Below are 19532 nucleotides of genomic sequence, written 5' to 3'. Positions count from 1 at the left end.
GGTTATTTTCTATAATTATGGAAGTTGTCAATAAAAAGATAAAAAAAAAATAAAGAAGGGCAAGCCGGGCGAGGTGGCGCATGCCTTTAATCCCAGCACTCGGGAGGCAGAGGTAGGAGGATCATCATGAGTTCAAGGCCACCCTGAGACTACAGAGTTAATTCCAGGTCAGCCTGGACCAGAGTGAGACCCTACCTCGAAAAACCAAAAAAAAAATAAATAAATAAATAAAAATAAAAAATAAATAAAAATAAAGAAGGGCTGGAGAGATGGCTTAGTGGTTAAGCACTTGCCTGTGAAACCTAAGGACCCATGTTAGCCAGATGCACAAGGGGACAAACGCATCTGGAGTTTGCTTGCAGTGGCTAGAGGCCCTGGCATGCCCATTCTCTCTCTATCTCTCCCCCCTCTTTCTCTGTTGCTCTCAAATAAATAAAAATAAAAATAAATTTAAAAAAAAAAGAAAGAAAAAATAATGTAAAGAGTCCTGAGCCCAGAAAGTTTGGAGAGGCTGCCGTGCATCAGCTCGTGCACTGGGGGATAGGATCCAGCTGCATCCTTGCGTTTGGTTTTTATATTTTTTTATTTATTTGAGAGTGACAGACAGAGAAAGAGGCAGATAGACAGAGAGAGAATGGGCATGCCAGGGCCTCCACCCACTGTAAATGAACTCCAGACGTGTGCGCCCCCTTGTGCATCTGGCTAACGTGGGTCCTTAGGCTTCACAGGCAAGCGCTTAACCACTAAGCCATCTCTCCAGCCCTTGTTTATTTTTTAAAGCAGGGCCTCACTCACTCCAGCCCAGGCTGGTCTACTCACAGCAATCCCGCTACCTCAGCTTCCCAAGTGCTGGGACGACAGGGGTCAGGAACCATGCCTGGCTTAAAAGACTTGTGGTTGTTTATTTTACATATAAATCAGCTGTGTGTATTTGGAGATCAGGGAAACTTACACAGAAGTCTGCATCTCTGGCTTTCCCTGAAAACTCCTGCCACACGGTGTGAAGAGCTGCCCTTCTGGGACAGGCTGAAGGCCACTGGTCCGGCATCCACAAAAGCCTGGACACGGGGCCAGGTTTCAACAACTTGCCTCCCACTCAGGAATGACTTCTGGTGAGCAAGGCATGTGCAAGGCACAGCATTTATTTATAATTCTCATTCCTTACTAAATTCCCTGCGAGCTTGGCAACTCCCAGTCAGCAATTAGAAACAGGAGTGCTTGCTTTCTCAGACCAGTGATTGCACATCAAATACGGTGCTGAGCCGTTCTTTTCTGTGGAAGCGCTGACGCTTGCCACGCTGTCTGTGGTGGAAAGCACAGGTGTACCAGGAGTAATCGTGCTCTGGCCCCAAAGTATCTTAAATCCTACCACCCTTAAAGTAGAAAGCTCAGGTCAGAAGTGTTAAGCGAGGCTTGCTTTCACCAGCAGGCAGACCTACAAGCCTCTTAAGGCTTTTCAACATCTGTGCTGAAATCTCAGGTGCATTTCTGGTAGCTTTGTCCCAGGGGGCCTCATGCTGAGCAGACTCCTCTAGGGGGTCCCCACGACATGTCTGGATTATTCCTGGGTTGTGGACACATGCTTGAGTATCTAAGCCAAGGGCTTTAGGTGGGATCATTGTGCTAGGATGGGCCAAGGAGCAGCTGACGCCTCCTGGGATTTCCAGGTGCACTTACTGGAATGCCGTGGCCCTGAAAGCGTTGTATATCCTCTTCAGGAAGTGGGGTGGGGACAACGAAGTATGCTGGCAACCTAGAGGAAAGAGACGTTACCAGGTTTTAGTACTGAACTCAATTCACAAATATGAAAGGTCAACGTTGATGAACATGAGGAAGCTAAGCAAAGCGTTACAAGAGAACCACAGCTCCTATTAGGAGGACCCGGCTCACACGAGCGGGCATTCTCAGCTTGGTGACCAGCACTCCAACGACAGCAGCCAGGAATCTGCATTCAAATTCTAGCTCGACTGATTCTGCACAACCCTAGGCAAGCTACTCCAGTACTTTCCTGGGTGTGTTTCACCTTGTATAAAATGAAGGGCGGGTGCCGGGCGTGGTGGCGCATGCCTCTAATCCCAGCACTCGGGAGGCAGAGGTAGGAGGATCGCCATGAGTTCAAGGCCACCCTGAGACTCCATAGTGAATTCCAGGTCAGTCTGGGCCAGAGTGAGACCCTACCTCGAAAAACCAAAAAAAAAATAATAAAATAAATTAAAATAAAATAAAATATAAAATAAAATAAAATATAAAATTAAATTAAATTAAATTAATTAAAATAAAATAAATAAAATAAAATAAAATAAAATAAAATAAAAATAAAATAAAATGAAGGGCAGGGATAGGGATACAGCTCAGTGACAGAGGACTTACGTAGCCTGCAGAAGGTCTTCAGTTTGAACCACAGCACTAAGGTGGGGCGTTGGGAAATGTGGTATTCTAGAAGCGTATGAATTCTAAACTCGGGTGTTGCTTTCAGTTAAACTAATATAAAAAACAGTGATTTTGATGACTGCTACCCAAACATTTTATGTTATTTTATTTGGTTTTTCCAAGTAGGGTTTCACTCTAGCCCAGGCTGACCTGGAATTCACTACATAGTCTCAGGGTGGCCTCGAAATCACATTGATCCTCCTACCTCTGCCTCCCGAGTGCTGGGATTAAAGGCGTGCGCCACCACGGCTGGCTTCCAAACATTTTATTAAATACTCTGACAACAGCAAGCATTTGAGCGTCACTGTGTGGCACGCACTGCTATACTATTTAATCCTCACAACAGCCCTATCTGCTCCATACTATGCTGATTTCCATTTTACAAATGAACAAGCTGGGACACAACACTGAAGTTTGCCCAAGTTACACCATTCAACAGTAAGCCATGGAGCGGGGCTGGGACCAGACCCAGAGTGTTGTTACTTCTTTTTTTTTTTAATTTTTATTAACATTTTCCATGATTACAAAATATATCCCATGGTAATTCCCTCCCTCCCCACCCCCACACTTTCCCATTTGAAATTCCATTCTCCATCATATTACCTCCCCATTACAATCATTGTACTTCTATTTCTATAGGAGAAAACTGCATCTCTGAAAGAATAAGACTGTTTAGGGGTTGGACATAGTGGTGCACGCCTTTAATCCCAGCACTCGGTAGACCGAGGTAGGAGGATCACTTTGAGTTTGAGGCCAGCCTGAGACTGACATAGTGACTCCCGGTCAGCTTGGGCTACAGTGAGACCCTACCTCGAAAACTAATCGAGAGGAGGAGGGGATATGATGGAGGGTGGATTTGTGAGGGAGAAAGGGGGGAGAGGAGAATTATCATGGTTTATTCTCTATAATTATGGAAGGTGTCAATAAAAAAGTTAAAAAATAGAATGAAAGGATAAAATAATTTAACAAGCAAGGCCCTTAGGTGATGGCCAGTGCTTCGAAGTGTGGGAAGCCCAGCCCGGCGGACGGTCCCCGGGAGATCTCAGCTCCTTCCTCACGCTGTAAAGCTATGGTGCCCTCTTCTATTTTCCCGTCTGGTGGAGTGTTTACCGGTGTTAACTCACCAGCTCACTGTCTGGGATGAGCGCCCTTTCACACTATCATGACGTCAGAACCAAGTGTACTAATGAGTGCAGCTTTATCCTCCAGCTGTGATGAGGGGCACCTCAGCCAGGGAGGGGTGCAGATGATCTCCCTGCCTGTCCCTCATAGCTCAGGTGGATACCATGAGTCTCTCTTGAGACTATAAGAAAAAGCGTCATCAGGATGAGTTTAGAATATAAAGTAAACAAGCTCGATGTGGTGCCGCAAACCCTAATCCCACCACTTGGGAGGCAGAGGTAGGAGCATCGCTGTGAGCTCAAGGTCAGCCTGAGACTACATAGTGAATTCCAGGCCAGTCTGGGCTTGAGTGAAACCCTACCTTGAAAAGCTAAATAAATAAAAAGAATATAAAGTAAACAAACAGGCCTTCTGTACACAGGACAACTTCAGCTGATGATCCAGTCTAGCCCAAGTGCAGCTGGGGAGGGACACCCAAGTATCAACCTGCAGGTCCCTCTGAGCTACCCAGTCCTCACAGGGCGACAGTCCTTCTTGCACCTCTACGAGGAGGTGGGGTTGGGAAGGGAATTACGGAAGAGAAGGAGTGTCACTTGGCCCTTGAATTGTCAGCTCTGCCAACCGCGGGGAAGGTGATGCAAACTTTCTCAGACTGATTGGTGTCTTCTCCTCTACTGGGGCTTTTATTCATTTCATTCACTTTCCCCTATTTATTTAGCTCTTCTCAGAAGCCAGGTATTGTGTCTGGCATGGGGACTACAATGAAAATCAAAAACAGCAAATACTCTTCAATTCATAGAACTGTAGTTTGCAGAATTAAACTCGAACCAAATAATGACCCAAATAAAAACAAATTTAGGCCAGGTGTGGTCACAAGAGCCTTTAATCCCAGTATCTACTTGGGAGGCAGAGGTAGAAGGATCATCATGAGTTTGAGGGACTACAGAGCGAGATCCAGGTCAGCCTGGGCTACAGTGAGACCCTACCGTGAAACAAACAAAAAAATAAGCTCATGGGCTGGAGAGATGGCTTAGCGGTTACGCGTTGCCTGTGAAGCCTAAGGACCCCGGTTCGAGGCTCGATTCCCCAGGACCCACGTTAGCCAGATGCACAAGTGGGCACACGCGTCTGGAGTTCGTTTGCACTGGCTGGAAGCCCTGGCGCACCCATTCTCTCTCTCTCTCTCTGCCTCTTTCTCTCTGTGTCTGTCACTCTCAAATAAATAAATATAAACAACAAAAAGTTTAAAAAAAAAAAAAGCTCAGAATGACAGGAAGTGTTTCAAAAAATGCAAGACAATGAAAGTCCTGGGAGGTGGGGTGGGTGGAGAGATGGCTTATTGGTTAATAATGTGTGTTAATAATAGAGCTTGCCTGCAAGCTCAGAGATTCAAGTTCAATTTCCCAGCACCCATATAAGCCAGATGCACAATGTGGCACATGCATCTGGAGCATTTTGCAATGGCTAGAGGCCCTGGTGTGCCCATTCTTTTTCTGTCTCTTTCTCTCTCTCTCAAATAAATAATTTTTTTTTTTTTTTTTAAGTTCTCAATAGAGCCAGCTTTTGGCAGACTCCCGGGAAAGTGGCCCTGAAATGTAATCTAATCCATGAGGAACCTGGAAAATGGAATGTAAAGAGAGACAACAGAGCTGGTTCAACACCCTCCTGCTCAGCCCTTGCCTTTAGGCACACAGAATGGAGGCCACCACCCAAGCTGATCTTCCTGACAGATAAAGAAGTCCAGGAATCATTAGCACAGGCCTTATTGCAAAATGCAGGTGTTTTCTGTTATCTAAGAAATGGGATGACCCCCTATGTGCAATGTATCATGACCTTCCTGTACCTCTCTGTTTCTAAATACCTAGGTGATTACATAGCATACAATGTTTCTTGCCTCAGTTCCCCCTGTGTGATCCATGTAATGAATACCTGTGACTTCTTGTAACAGAGCCCCCCCCCATTTAACAGTAACTTTATGGTTTACCTCCCATCCTGTTTCTTCTATAAACATCATGTGGTTATTTCCAATAAAAGCTGACAATCCAAATAGTTTGGGGCTGCATCCTGAGACCCCAACCTCAGGGGTGCAGACTTGATGCACTAGACTTTCTTTTCTTTTCTTTCTTTTTACCTAATAAAACTCTGTGTCACATTCAGTGAATTGATGGTTGTACTTGTGTAACACTGGACCCCATAACATTTGAAGACCTCCCTCTCCAACTCTGGGACAACCGAACCAGGGAAGGACCCCTAATCTCGGCCTGAGAACCGGATCTCCACCCATGTGCATATTCCCGGTGTTGGAGCTGGTAGCAAGCCACTGACAGGGAACTTCTGCCTAGGACTGCCAGCTCGTTCCTTTACTGGGTGAGAAACCTCCAGAGGTGCTTTTTCCACTCTTCTTTTTGTTTTTCTTTCTTTTTCTGGTTTTGCACGCTTTCCTGGGTCCCAGACAGAAGCTGGATGCAGCATTAATAACCCTGGACAAGGGATCAAGGGGCTGCCCTTGACCCTCTCTGGCTCTGTTCAGAGATTTCAACTGAGGTCTGTCTCTGGTTCAGTTTTGGTTTGACAGAGTCTGTTACTAGTTCAGTTTCGGTTTGATAGCAGGTCTGTTTCTGGTTCAGTTTCAGCTTGGCAGCTGCAGGGCAGTGTCAGGAAAGCTGTTATTGCTAGCATGTTTGTGTTTGGTGTTGTGTTCATTTGTCTTGTCCTCATCTTTGAATATATGGGTCAAAATCATTCTGAAGCCAGGCGTGGTGGCGCACGCCTTTAATCCCAGCACTTGGAAGGCAGAGGTAGGAGGATCACTGTGAGTTAGAGGCCACCCGGAGACTACATGGTGAATTCCAGGTCAGCCTGAACTAGAGTGAGACTCTACCTTAGAAAACAAAACAAACAAATAAATCATTCTGTTGAAAAAAAAAATCTCCTTTAAAATTGGTTAAAAAGTACTTTAAAGATCTTCAGAAAAAAGGAAGAAAGGAAGAAAGGAAGAAAGAAAGGAAGGAAGGAAGGAAGGAAGGAAGGAAGGAAGGGAGGGAGGGAGGGAGGGAGGAAGGAAGGAAGGAAGGAAGGGCAGTAATGTGAGCTAGGCCTATTATCCTAGCTACTTGGGAACCTGAGACAAGAGGGTCTCAGCCCACAGGGAGGACTGTCAGCAGCTCTTGCAGACCCTCTTCACCACAGAGGAACATGAGAAAATCTGAACGGAAGCCAACAAACTAGTGTGGGGAGCTGACGGCCGCTTCACAGAGAACCCCAATATGTTACTGACGAGGTCTTCCCTTCCACACGACCGGACTGGGATCCCAGCACCGCTGAAGGTAGGGCGTCCCTTAGCCTCTTTTGCCGGACTCTGATGGGTGGTCTCCAGGCAGCCACTTGCTCAGCACCCTATAAGTTTGCCTAAGGTGAATAAAGTGACCCAAAGGCCCACAGACTCCCCTCTGTTTCCTACAAAGGCTGCAGGAAGCCAGGCGTGGTGGTGCATGCCTTTAATCCAGCACTTAGGAGGCAGAGGTAGGAGGATCACAGTGAATTCAAGACCACCCTGAGACTACATAGTGAACTCCAGGTCAACCAGGACTAGAGGGAGACCCTACCTCAGAAAAAGAAATAAAACCACCACAAAATAGTATTTGGCTGGATTTTCATGGTGACACATGCCCATCCTCTCTAAAACAAACCAGAAAAACCAGAAAGCTAATGCTGGGGCTGGGGGCACCCGAGTTTACTACTGCTCTCACAGTGCACCCCTTAGCAGCGGGGTTTCCTCTTTCTAAGCAAGGCTAGCCCTCCCCTCTCACTTTTCAGTGGGGGAGGGGGAGCAAGGGGCGGGGTATGGCTGACAGGGAAGTTCTGGGTGGGGTGCAGACCCTGCAGACCCCTCCCACTGCCCTGCTGGGGCAGGGAGGGTCAACATGTTAATTAATGTCTTAGAGTGAGCAAAATCAAAACTGATGTGCTGATGCAGGTTTTTGGAACCAGAGTGTAAACTCTACAAAATTACAGCACTTCAGACACTGTCACAGAGCGAGGAAATTATGTACCCAAATGACAACATTCAAGTTTCTAAAAACAGATCATGTAGAGTCACCCTTTAAAAATGTAGGCCAGATCACATCTGCCTCTGCTCAAACTCCCCCCACTGTTCTCAGAATCAAAAAGCATCAATTCAGCCGGGCATGGAGGCACACACCCTTAATCCCAGCACTCGGGAGGCAGAGGCAGGAGGATCACTGTGAGTTTGGGGCCATCCTGAGACTATATAGTGAATTCCAGGTCAGCCTGAGCTAGAGACCCAACCTTGAAAAACCAAACCAAACCAAAACAAAACAAAACAAAAAACAAACAACAACAACAAAACCCGGCATAAATTCTTTTGGAAGCATCCAACTGTGATTTCTCCTCCTACTAACTTGCTCCTCCCAATTCCCCGGGAGCCTGGCTGCCTTGTTCCTCCACCTAGCACACTCCATCCTCCCTTCCTTCAGGACCTTCCTTAAAGGCCACTTCACTAGGGAGTCCTTCCTGACTGCCAACCCTTTGCCTGATCTTGTTTCTCCACAGCATTCTTTCAAGTGCTGGAAATCCAACTCGGGGCTTCACAAATGCTAAGCAAGAGTTCCTTCCGGGGCTATACCTCTAGCTCTCCAGTGCTTATCGACTCATACGCTACACTTCACTCATCCAACTCCTTCCTCTAGAAGAAACGCTCCAGGAAGACAGAGGTTTCCAGGTGCTGTGCTGGGGCTGGAGAGATGGCTTAGCAGCTAAGGCGCTTGACTCTGAAGCCCAAGGACCCAGGTTCGACTCCCCAGATCCCACATAAGCCAGATGCACAAGGTGACAATGTGAAAGGTGGCATATGCACACAAGGTGGCAATGTGCAAGGTGGCACATGCACACAAGGCACACATGCACCTGGAGTTTGATTACAGTGGCTAGAGGCCCCGGCATGCCAACATCTTTCTCGCTCTCTCTCTCATTAAAAAAAATAAAAAGGGGTTGGAGAGGTGGCTTAGCGGTTTAGCGCTTGCCTGTGAAGTCTAAGGACCCCAGTTTGAGGCTCGACTCCCCAGGACCCATGTAAGTAAGCCAGATGCACAAGGGGGCATGAATCTGGACCTCATTTGCAGTGGCTGGAGGCCCTGGCACGCCCATATTCTCTCTCTCTCTCTCTCCCTCTTTCTCTGTCTGTCGCTCTCAAATAAAAACAAACAAAAAGGCTCCGGTGCAAACCTCCTTGCACAAAAATGACACCCAAGCATTTTTGGTAAATGAATAAATGAAGTGCTTAATAAAAAGAAAAGAAGACATACAATATAAATTGAGAAATGCTTCTAACTTTTACACTTGGGTTGTAGAAAAATAATGACAACAACAACAAAAACACAAAGTCACTTGGAGCTGGAGAGATGGCTTAGCAGTTAAGGTGTTTGCCTGCAAAGCCAAAGGACCTTGGGTTGATTCCGCAGGTAATACATGCATCTGGACTTTGTTTGCAGTGGCTAGAGGCCCTGGCACACCCATTCTCTCTCTCTCAAATAAATAAATAATTTTTAAAGTAAAAAATAAATAAAAACACAGAGTCACTTTTGACTGAATACAAGAGGTATTCAGACGTGCTATCTCTGCACCATGAGGTCCCACCACAGGAGATATTCTAAGAGGTCCTTTTTTTTTTTTTTCGAGGTAGGGTCTCACTGTAGCTCAGGCTGACCTGGAATTCACTATGGAGTCTCGGGGTGGCCTCGAACTCATGGCGATCCTCCTACCTCTGCCTCCTGAGTGCTGGGATTAAAGGCAGGTGTCACTATGCTCAAGTTCTGTGCCTCTTTCACTCTCTCAAATAGATAAGTAAAAGTAAAAACTAGCGTTGATGTACTATGGAAGTCAGTCTGGTAATTTCTCCAAGTCATAGAGTTAAACCTTACTCTGTGAGAGTTCACCCCAAGATTATAAACAAAGAAAAACAAACACATGTAACCAGGCCAGAGGTGGCTTAGCGCCATCTTAAGGCACTTGCCCACGAAGCCTAAGGAGCCACGTTCCGCTCTCCACATGAACCGGAAGCACGAGGTGACCGAGCGCAGGGTTTTGCATTTGCACAGGGGCGCGCGCGTCTGGAGTTCGGCTGCAGCGGCTGGAGGCCCTGGCGCGCCCATTCTCGCCTCCCCTTCTCTCATGTTAAAAAAAAAATGTAGGGCTGGGTTATGGCGTTTGCCTGCAAAGCCAAGGGACCCTGGTTTGATTCCCCAGGACCCACGTTAAGCCAGATGCACAAGGGGGCGCATGCGTCTGGAGTTCATTTGCAGTGGCTGGATGTCCTGGCGTACCCATTCTCTCTCTCTCTCAAATAAATAAAACAAATAAAAACATAATGTTTAAAAAATGTAACCAGGGCTGGAGAGAGGGCTTAGCGGTTAAGCACTCGCCTGTGAAGCCTATGGACCCCGGTTCGAGGCTCGGTTCCCCAGGTCCCACGTTAGCCAGATGCACAAGGGGGCGCACGCGTCTGGAGTTCGTTTGCAGAGGCTGGAGGCCCTGGCGCGCCCATTCTCTCTCTCTCCCTCTATCTGTCTTTCTCTCTGTGTCTGTCGCTCTCAAATAAATAAATTAAAAAATTTAAAAAAAATGTAACCATACAAAAACACACATTCAAATATTTATGACAACCTTATATACAAGAGCCCCAAAATAAAAACAACTGAATGCTCATCAACAGTGAATGGATAAATAAAACAGGTTATCCATACCATGGACTATTACACGGCAATAAAAAGAATGAGTCGGGTGTAGTAGTACACACCTGTAATCTCTGTATTTGGGAGGTAGAGGCAAGAGAAACGTGAGTCTGAGTTTGAACCTAGCTTGGGCTACACAGCAAGTTCCAGACCAGCCTTGACACCACAGCAAGACAGTCTCAAAAGAAGGATGTCACCAAAGACTACATATCATTGATTCCATTTATATGGGAGGTCCAGGACAGGCACAGGCACAAAGTGAGCCAGTGGCAGTCGGCGAAGACCCTCGTAGGAAACGTAGCTTTGGAGCTTCTTTGCCCGACGACGAGCGTGTTCTAAAACCGACTATGATGACAATGGCAATAGCAATGCTAATGCAGTACAACACTATGGGGGGCTGGAGAGATTGCTCAGTAAGGCACGTGCCTGCAAAGCCTATCTACCCGGGTTTAATTCCTAGAACCCATGTAAAGCCAGATGCACAACGTGGGGCATGCATCTGGAGTTCATTTGCAGTGGCTGGAGGCCCCGATGCACCCATTCTCTCCTCTCCTCCTCCCCTCTCCTCCCTTCCTCTTCTCTCCCTCTCTCCTCTCTGTCTGTTCTTGCAAATAAATACATTATTTAACATACTGTGCGCTGGGCGTGGCAGCGCACACCTTTAATCCCAGCACTCAGGAGGTAGAGGTAGGAGGATCCCCGTGAGTTCAAGGCCACCCTGAGACTACATAGTGAATTCCAGGGCAGCCTGGGCTAGAGTGAGACCCTACCTCAAAAAACCAAAACCAGACCAAAAAAAAAAAAAAAAAAAAAAAAGAAAGAAAGAAAGAAAGAAACCTACTGTGGAAAAAAAAAATGCTGTGGTAGGGTATGTTGATTTACCAGTATTTGAGAAGCTGAGGTTGGACTATCACTCTGAGTTTGAGACAACCTAAGGTTACATAAAAACCCTGCCCTGCCTTAAAAAAACAAAACAAATAAACCAAACAACAACAAAAAGCACATGCTGGGCAAATGAGTAAACTGTACGGTAGACATGTAGGCCAGCACAGAAAGCTTACCTGTCACAGATTTTGTAGCCTTCATTGACACTCACTGCCTTGTACTTCATGCTGCCTTTGGTCCGCTCCAATTCCCAACACCAGTCCTGAAGGGTGTCGAACATGACCGTATGGTTCCGGGGATCAGAGGCTGGTAAAACAAGATTAACACAATGGCCTATGAAGGCCTTTCCATGCAAGGAGACTGAACTGCTTTGCTGCTCCACCTTCTGCCACTTATCTAAAACGACAACCGCCCTGGTCTTGCCATAGTTTCGGAAAGGAGTTGTTCTAGTTCCATTCCCTCAAAATCACATTTTCAGTCATCTGACCATGAGATCCTTTATATAAAACCAAAAGATTGTGTGAAAGGTCTGAAAGCTGGGCTTGGCACAAAACCTAAGTAACGAATTATTTTTAGTCCTGCCATATGTGCATATGACAGCAAACTGATTTAAATAGTGTGTCAGATTCTGGAGTGTAAATCCTTCTTTGCTTTGAACACTTGAGGAGGACTGTATGTGCTGACACTTGGTTACTGAGGCATCAACAGATCAGGCAGCCACAGTGAGGGGAGAGGCCAATATAAGGACCAAATCATCTGAAAAACTAAGCCTTCTGGGGAAAAAAATGAAGTGTTTGCTAAAACTACCAGCCTGGTACTCTTAAATATAACAAGAGCATTGTAAAATAATAAGAATGATGGAAATAATTAATGTTTTCCAGAAACCATAGATTGTTGCTAGAAAATTTTCAGTGCCAAGGATGGGACACTTTCCAGTGAGTTGTTGGCCGGGGAGGTCCCTGATGCCTCTGAAACATTATAGACTGTTGCCAAGGCCCTTGGCTTCCCTTGAGAAGCAGATGGTAAGACCCTATTGCTGAAGACTTCACATGCCTGGGAGGCAAGGTCACTGAGAAATCAAGCTGGTGCTGAGCAGAAAACCTTCTTCCTGTAGACCAGCCAACTGAAAGCTGGAGAAAGCTGCCCTGTATGCAGCTCTATGGGAGACAGAAGTCATCATCGGTAAAAACACCAAACATTGGAAGCCTCAAGTTATAATAGAGAAACTAATGGAGAGAGGGAGGGGATATGATGGAGAGTGGACTGTGAAGGGGAAAGTGGGGGAGGGGAGAGAATTATCATGGTTTACTGTCTGTAAGGATAGAAGTTGTCAATAAAAAATTACACATTAGGGCTGGAGGAATGGCTTAGTGGTTAAGGCATGTGCTTGCAAAACCCAAAGGACCCAGGTTCGATTCCCCAGGACTCACGTAAGCCAGATGCACAAAGTGGTGCATAGTCTGGAGTTTGTTTGCGTGGCTGAAGGCCCTGGAGCACCATTCTCTCTAGTCTGTCTGTCTGTCTATCTACTTCTCTCTCTTGCTCTCAAATAAATACATATATATTTATATTTTTAAAATTACATTAAAAAATAATAATCAATGTTTATATAGATTAAGTATTCCAAAATACTAAACTTGAGCACCAGTGTGACATCCCAAGTAGAAAATCCCAATCTGACCACATGTCAGTCAAAACACAGGAGCACTAAGAACGCTGCATAACCAGACACTGTGGCCCTCGCCAACAACCCCAGCATTTACAAGCCGAGGCAGAACGATCTTGAGCTTGACAGCCTGGGCTACATAGTGAGGCCTAAATAGGCAGCTATAACGATCTAGTTCTCTGTGTAAACTACAGAAGATCACCGTCAGGAGGCGAGGGAGATGGCTCAGTGGGTAAAAGTGCCTGTTGCACAGACATGAAGAACTGAGTTCAGCGCCTGGCACCCATGTAAGAAGCTGGGCATGGTTGCATGTGCCAGTGACCCTAGTACTGGAAGAGGCAGACAGGAGGATTGCCGAGGCTCCCTTGAGTCAGCCACTCTAACAAAAAAAAACGGGGGGCTTGAAAGATGGCTTAATGGTTAGGGCACTTGCCTACCAAGTCTAAGGACCCAGGTTCAATTCCCCACTACCCACATAAATCAGATGCACAAGGGGGCACGTGTATCTGGAGTTCGTTTGCAGTGGCTGGAGGCCCTGGCGCCCCATTCTCTTTTTATTTGTCTCTTTCTCTCTCTCAAATAAACAAATTAAATATGTTTTAAAGGGGGGAGCTCCAGGTTCAGTGTGCTTGCACACACACGTGCACACAGACACCCCCAACACACATACACCAAGAAATAACTGTAACAGGCTTTGGATACAACATGTATATGAAATGAATTTTGTGTTTATACTTAGGCCCTCTCCCCAGATCACTTCATTCTGCATGTACATATCTTCTAAAATTCAAAATTCTTCTGCTCCTAAGAATTTTGGGTAAGGGACACTCAACCTGTACAGCACTTACTGTATCCCAGACACTGTTCTGAGCATAACATACTTCACTGACTTAATCCTCACAGCCCTATAAACTAGGTTTGCAAGCTGCAGTGTTATTTTCTCCCTGTTACAGATGTGGCAGACAAAGGTAAAATAATTTCCCCAGCTCACAGAGCTAGGCAGTGATGGAACTGGAATTCAAAGCACTAGTATGTGATAAGAATACTTGACGCTTGGCACAGCACGCCATGTTTTAGCAATACAAGGCAGATCCTTTCTAAAATGCCACAACAGAGGCTGAGGAGATGGCTCAGCAGTTGAAGGTGCATGCTTGCAAAGCCTGCCAGCCTGGGTTCATTTCCCCAGGATCCAGGTAAAGCCAGATGCATGAACTAGAACATGCATCAGTGGAGTTCGTTTGCAGCTGCAGCAAGAAACCCTGTTGTACCCATTTTTAATCTATCTCAATAAATAAAAATATTTTTAAAAAGGCCAGACATGGTGACCCACATCTTTAATCCCAGTACTTGGGAGGTCAAGGTAGGAGGATCACCATGAGTCTGAGAACACCCTAAGATTACAAACTGAGTCCCAGGTCAGCCTGGGCTAGAGCAAGACCCTACCTCAAAAACCCAATAATAATAAAATAAAAATAAAAATAAGCGGGGGGGAGGTATTACCATGGGATATTTTTTATAATTATGGAAAATGTTAATAAAAATTGTGAAAATAAAAAAAAGAAATAAAATATTTAGGCAACCACAAAAAAATAAATAAATAAAATGCTATGACATAGGCTTTTAGAACCTTTCAGCTAAAACACATATAAACATACTTGTTAATTACTATGCCAGGGAATAAAGCTATTCAGGTTACAAAGCTCTCACCTTAATGAAACTACAGAATGAAAAGGCTAACTGAGCTGGGGGTGGTGGCGCATGCCTTTAATCCCAGCATTTGGGAGGCAGAGGCTGAAGGATCGCAGAGAGTTTGAGATCAGCCTGAGACTACATAGTGAATTCCAGGTCAGCCTGGGCTAGAGTGAGACCCTACCTCAAAAAAAAGAAAAAAGAAGAAGAAGAAGAAAGAGAAAATAAAAAGCTAACTGGCCAGTTAGCATCTATCATTTATATAACCTTCACTTTAACCCCCCCCCAAATCTGGCAAAAGAAAAAAGAGTTTAGAAGGAAGAGAAGAATGGAATTAAAATAGAATAAAGGTGCTATGTAATATGGGCATCTGGTGCCAAAAAGCCACCAGAAGGTAATGAAACTGCAGAGGTACAAAAGGTGAGGTTTTGGCACACTGACCAATACATGTTGGCAAGCCCAGAAATTACCCCAGTTAGAACCAGACCAAAGCTCAGCATCTATAGAAGATGAATTCCTCAAAATGGAGTATGATGTTTATGTAAATGAATCAACCAACAAGTGACATTAGTATGTCTCATACTGCCAAAAACTGTAAACCAGCACCCAAGCAAGAATCAGGATAAAAAAGAGGTAAAATTCCTAAAACTTAGAGTACAGCTTTTCAAGTATGAACCCAACAAGTGTTTGCCTAAACTGTGGTTATCGACGAGCCAAAGCCGCGCTTATCACCTCTCACTGTCACAAGCTGGGAGACAAAGTTTGTCAATTTATAAAGATGAACTGACTGAATAAAAGGGCAAATTTTTTAGCCTAAAAATACCAGTGTAAAGGGTAATTCTCTAAACACAAGCCACATTGAATAATATGCATTTTTCTTCTCAACTGATTTTCATTTTGTAGCTGCATCTTGTGTACAGTTCATTTTTTATTTTTTTTTTTGAGGCAGGGTCTCACTGTAGCCCAGGCTGACCCAGAATTTACTATTTAGTCTCAGGCTGACCTTGAACTCACACTGTTCCTCCTACTTCTGCCTTCTGAGTGCTGGGATTAAAGACATGCACCACCATGCCCAGCACATTTAATTTTTAAAGTCAACATTTAACATTTAAACAGTCATAAGACTTCAAGAGAGGCATGAATACTATTGGTTTTTTGTTTTGTTTTCTTTTTTCTGAGGTCGGGTCTCACTCTAGCCCAGGCTGACCTGGATTTCACTAAGTAGTCTCAGGGTGACCTTGAACTCCTCTGCCTCCTGAGTGCTGGGATTAAAGGTGTGCACCACCAGCAATACTGCCGTTTTTAAAATGAAAAAACAAACACAAGAGACATTTTGAACCCAAATATATATGAGCAGGAAAAACAACTTTAAGTCACGATCTCCTAAATACAAAGCATCTGGGCATGGTGGTTTATACTAGTTAATCTCAGCACTTGGGAGGCTGAGGCAGGAGTGCCCATGAATTCGAGGTTGGGCAAGGGTACAGAGTGTGACCCTGCCTCTCATATACATAGATATATGCAAGGACATAAATAATATTAAAAGTTGAAGGAAGGGCTGGAGAAATGGCTTAGCGGTTAAGGCGTTTGCCTGCAAAGCCAAAGGATCCCAGTTCGACTCTCCAGGACCCACGTAAGCCAGATGCACAAGGGGGCGCATGCATCTGGAGTTCATTTGCAGTGGCTGGAGGCTCTGGCATGCCCATTCTCTCTTTCTCTGTCTCTCCCTTTCTCTAATAAATAAATACATAAATCAAGCATATTTTTTAAAAAAAAGTTGTAAGGAGCCAGGTGTGGTGGCGCACCTTTAATCTCAGCACTGGGAAGGCAGAGGTAGTAGGATCACCATGAGTTTGAGGCCACCAGGTCAGCCTGGGGCCAGAGTGAGACTCTACCTTGAAAAACCAAAACAACCAAGCAAACAAGCAAACAGGGCTGGGGGAGATGGCTCAACAGATAAGAATGATGTTTGGCACATAGGCAGGAGGGCCTGATTCACCCTGAGTTCAAGCCCCACGCACCACGTGAACAGCTGGGCCACACACATCCCTAACCCCAGTGCTGTGGAGCACAGCCGGGAGAACCACTGGGATTGGCTGGTCTGATGGAAAAAATGGCAGCTCCTGGAAACCCACCGAGGAGCCACGTTGGAAGGTATGTTCCCTATGGCCTCCACATGCATGCACACACCACACACACACACCACTGCACACACACTCATGCATGCATGCGAAAAGAAAAAAAAAAAAAAGCAAGAAAACAGACCTAAAAGGTAAATTAAACAAGGATTACAGGGAAAAATGAAGAAAGAAATCTGAATGAATCACCTCTGCAAGAGTTAACCAAGGGCTGGAGAGATGGCTTAGCGGTTAAGTGCTCGCCTGTGAAGCCTATGGACCTCGGTTCGAGGCTCGGTTCCCCAGGTCCCACGTTAGCCAGATGCACAAGGGGGCGCACGCGTCTGGAGTTCGTTTTGCAGTGGCTGGAAGCCCTGGCGTGCCCATTCTCTCTCTCTCCCTCTATCTGTCTTTCTCTCTGTGTCTGTTGCTCTCAAATAAATAAATAAATACCAAAAAAAAAGTTAACCAAATGCTAGAAGAGAGCAGTGGGGGCAAAGGGTGGTGTTAGGTCTTGATGTGAGACGCAGCCCGCAGGGTCACGTGCTGACTGCGTGTGGATCGGGGTGGAGACTCCAGCATCCGAGGCCTGGATGGAGGAAGCACGTCACCAGGACTGTGCTTTGGGGTGTGGTATCTGCTCCCTGCTCCCACTCTCTCTTTCTCAGTCTGCTTCCTGTCCACAAGAAGCGGAGGGACTTCTCTGTCGCCTGCCACCATGATGTTCTTCTGTGAGACACACAGGGCCAAGCAGCCACGAACCGCTAACGCCATGAGCCAGAATAGGTCCTTCCTCCCTTGTTTCTGTCATTTGGTCACAGTGCCGCAAAACTAACAGAGAGAAGTATCTTCCCAGGTACAAGCAGGTGAGGTCAGAAGGGATCTTATCAGGGCTGATGGTGCATAGCTGTAATCCCAGCACTCATTAGGCTACAGCAGGAGAATCATGAATTTGAGGAAAACCTGGGCTATAGGAAAAGACTCTGTTGCAAAATAACGAAATCAGGGGTTGGGGAGATGGCCCAATGAATAAAGCTCCTCTTGTTAAGCCTGAGGACTGGAGTTCAGGTCCCCAGCACCCACGTAAATGCCCAACAACACGGTGCCCTCTGCAGTGCCAGCGGTGGAGGCATGGGATCCCCAAGGCAAGCTGGCTGGACTAACCAAAATGACAAGGTCTGGGTTCAAGTGAGAGATCTGCCTCAGTAAATGAAGTGGAGAGCAATCTAGGAAGACCTCCAACACCAACCTCTGACCTCCATATGCAACATGAACGCACATACACACACACATATAAACACATGGGCAAAAAAAAAGGAACGGAGAGGATCCTGCCTGTCCTCAAATCAAAACTCGGGCGACACGTACCTGTGTGGTTCTGTGCAGCAGACGCGTAGGAAAACAGAAACAATCTTTTAAGCAGTTTAGGAGTCTGGGTGTGGTGGATTATGCCACTGACAATCTAGAAAAGAAGAGACCCATGGAGGTAGTTATGCTGTCACTGATCAGCTCTAAGAAAGGCAGGAGCTTAGCTGTCTATGAAACTACTCGGTCACCATTGTCAAAGTCTGCACCTGTGACTTAGCTTTTGGAATACTGCCTGACCAACAGAATACTATTATTTCATGTTTTCTAGGAGCTCCGAATTTCTAGGAAAAAATTTTGAATGCCATCTAATTTCCCAAAAACCAAATGCTGAAAGAAAGAAAGAAAGAAAGAAAGAAAGAAAGAAAGAAAGAAAGAAAGATAGATAGATAGATAGATAGATAGATCAGCTAAAGCTATACAGTGAATTCCAGGGGAGCCTGGGCTTTAAAAAAAAAAAAAAAAGTTCAGGCTAGCGATGGCTCAGCAGTTAAGGCACTTGCCTGCAAAGCCTGATGACTGGGGTTCAATTCTCCAGTACTCAAGTCGAGCCAGATGCACAAGGTGACAACACATCTGGAGTTTGTTTGCAGTGACTAAAAACTCTGGTGTGCCCGCTCTCTCTCTGTCTATCTCTCTCTGTTTGCATATAAACATTTTTTTTTTAAGGTAGGATCTTACTCTAGCCCAGGCTGACCTGGAATTCACTATGGAGTCTCAGGGTGGCTTTGAACTCACAATGATCTCCCTACCTCTGGTTCCTGAGTGCTGGGATAAATGGCATGCGCTACCACGGCCAGCTAATAAAAGTATTTAAAAAAATATTTATATGCTGGGCATGGTGGCATATGCCTTTAATCCTACACTTGGGAAGCAGACGTAGTAGGAGGATCACTGTGAGTTCGAGCCCCCCCCCCCGAGACTCACTACATAGTGAATTCCAGGTCAGTGTGGGCTAGAGTGAGACTCCACCTCAAAACACAAAAAAACAACCCTGAGCTGGGCATGGTGGCACATACCTTTAGTCCCAGCACTCAGGGGGCAGATGTTGGAGGATAGCCATGAGTTCAAGGTAAGCCTGGGCTAGAGCGAGACCTTACCTCAAAACCCTCCCCGCAAAAAATAAATAAATAAATAAAATTCAAGTGCCATATATTTTGTCAAGTCTTCTAAATATCCAACTTGTCATAGCAGATGCCAAGACAACTGGCTGTTGGAACCCACTGTGGTCTTTAGGACCCTCTAGAAAATATGGAAATAAATCACTCTATGATACTGTCTACTGTGTTAAACAAAAGTGTCTTTGTTCAAGATGAAGTATCAAGTTTTTTCAGGGAACTGTCTCTCACACTGTGCTTTCTCAGAATAGATACAGGAAGCTGAGAACACACCAATGAACAATTTGTTCATGAAAATTATGACCCAGATTTTTCTTAATTCTGCATAAATATTCTCCTGAGTAGATTTCTTGTTTTGGTTGTAGGGGACATATGCCTCCTAGTTATATTT

At 45.5% G+C, this 19532-nt stretch overlaps 1 protein-coding gene across 2 annotated transcripts in view; it reads right to left on the bottom strand.

Annotated features, from left to right (window-relative positions):
* Mtmr12 (myotubularin related protein 12) overlaps positions 1-19532 on the bottom strand; it is an 89166-nt gene that overhangs the window by 27919 nt on the left and 41715 nt on the right. Inside the window, exons 6-8 of one of the 2 annotated variants that reach the window (XM_045132648.1) lie at positions 18027-18120; positions 11363-11492; positions 1678-1753 (exon numbers count right to left, since the gene is read on the bottom strand). In XM_045132648.1, the coding sequence (XP_044988583.1) occupies positions 1678-1753; positions 11363-11492; positions 18027-18120 (300 nt within the window). The remainder of the gene's footprint in view (positions 1-1677; positions 1754-11362; positions 11493-18026; positions 18121-19532) is intronic. The other variant, XM_045132649.1, reaches the window with a different exon arrangement.

Source organism: Jaculus jaculus, chromosome 13 (genome assembly GCF_020740685.1).
Source record: "Jaculus jaculus isolate mJacJac1 chromosome 13, mJacJac1.mat.Y.cur, whole genome shotgun sequence".
Lineage (NCBI taxonomy): Eukaryota > Metazoa > Chordata > Mammalia > Rodentia > Dipodidae > Jaculus > Jaculus jaculus.
The sequence above is the reverse complement of the archived record's forward strand: the minus strand, read 5'-3'. Positions and strand labels throughout refer to the sequence as shown.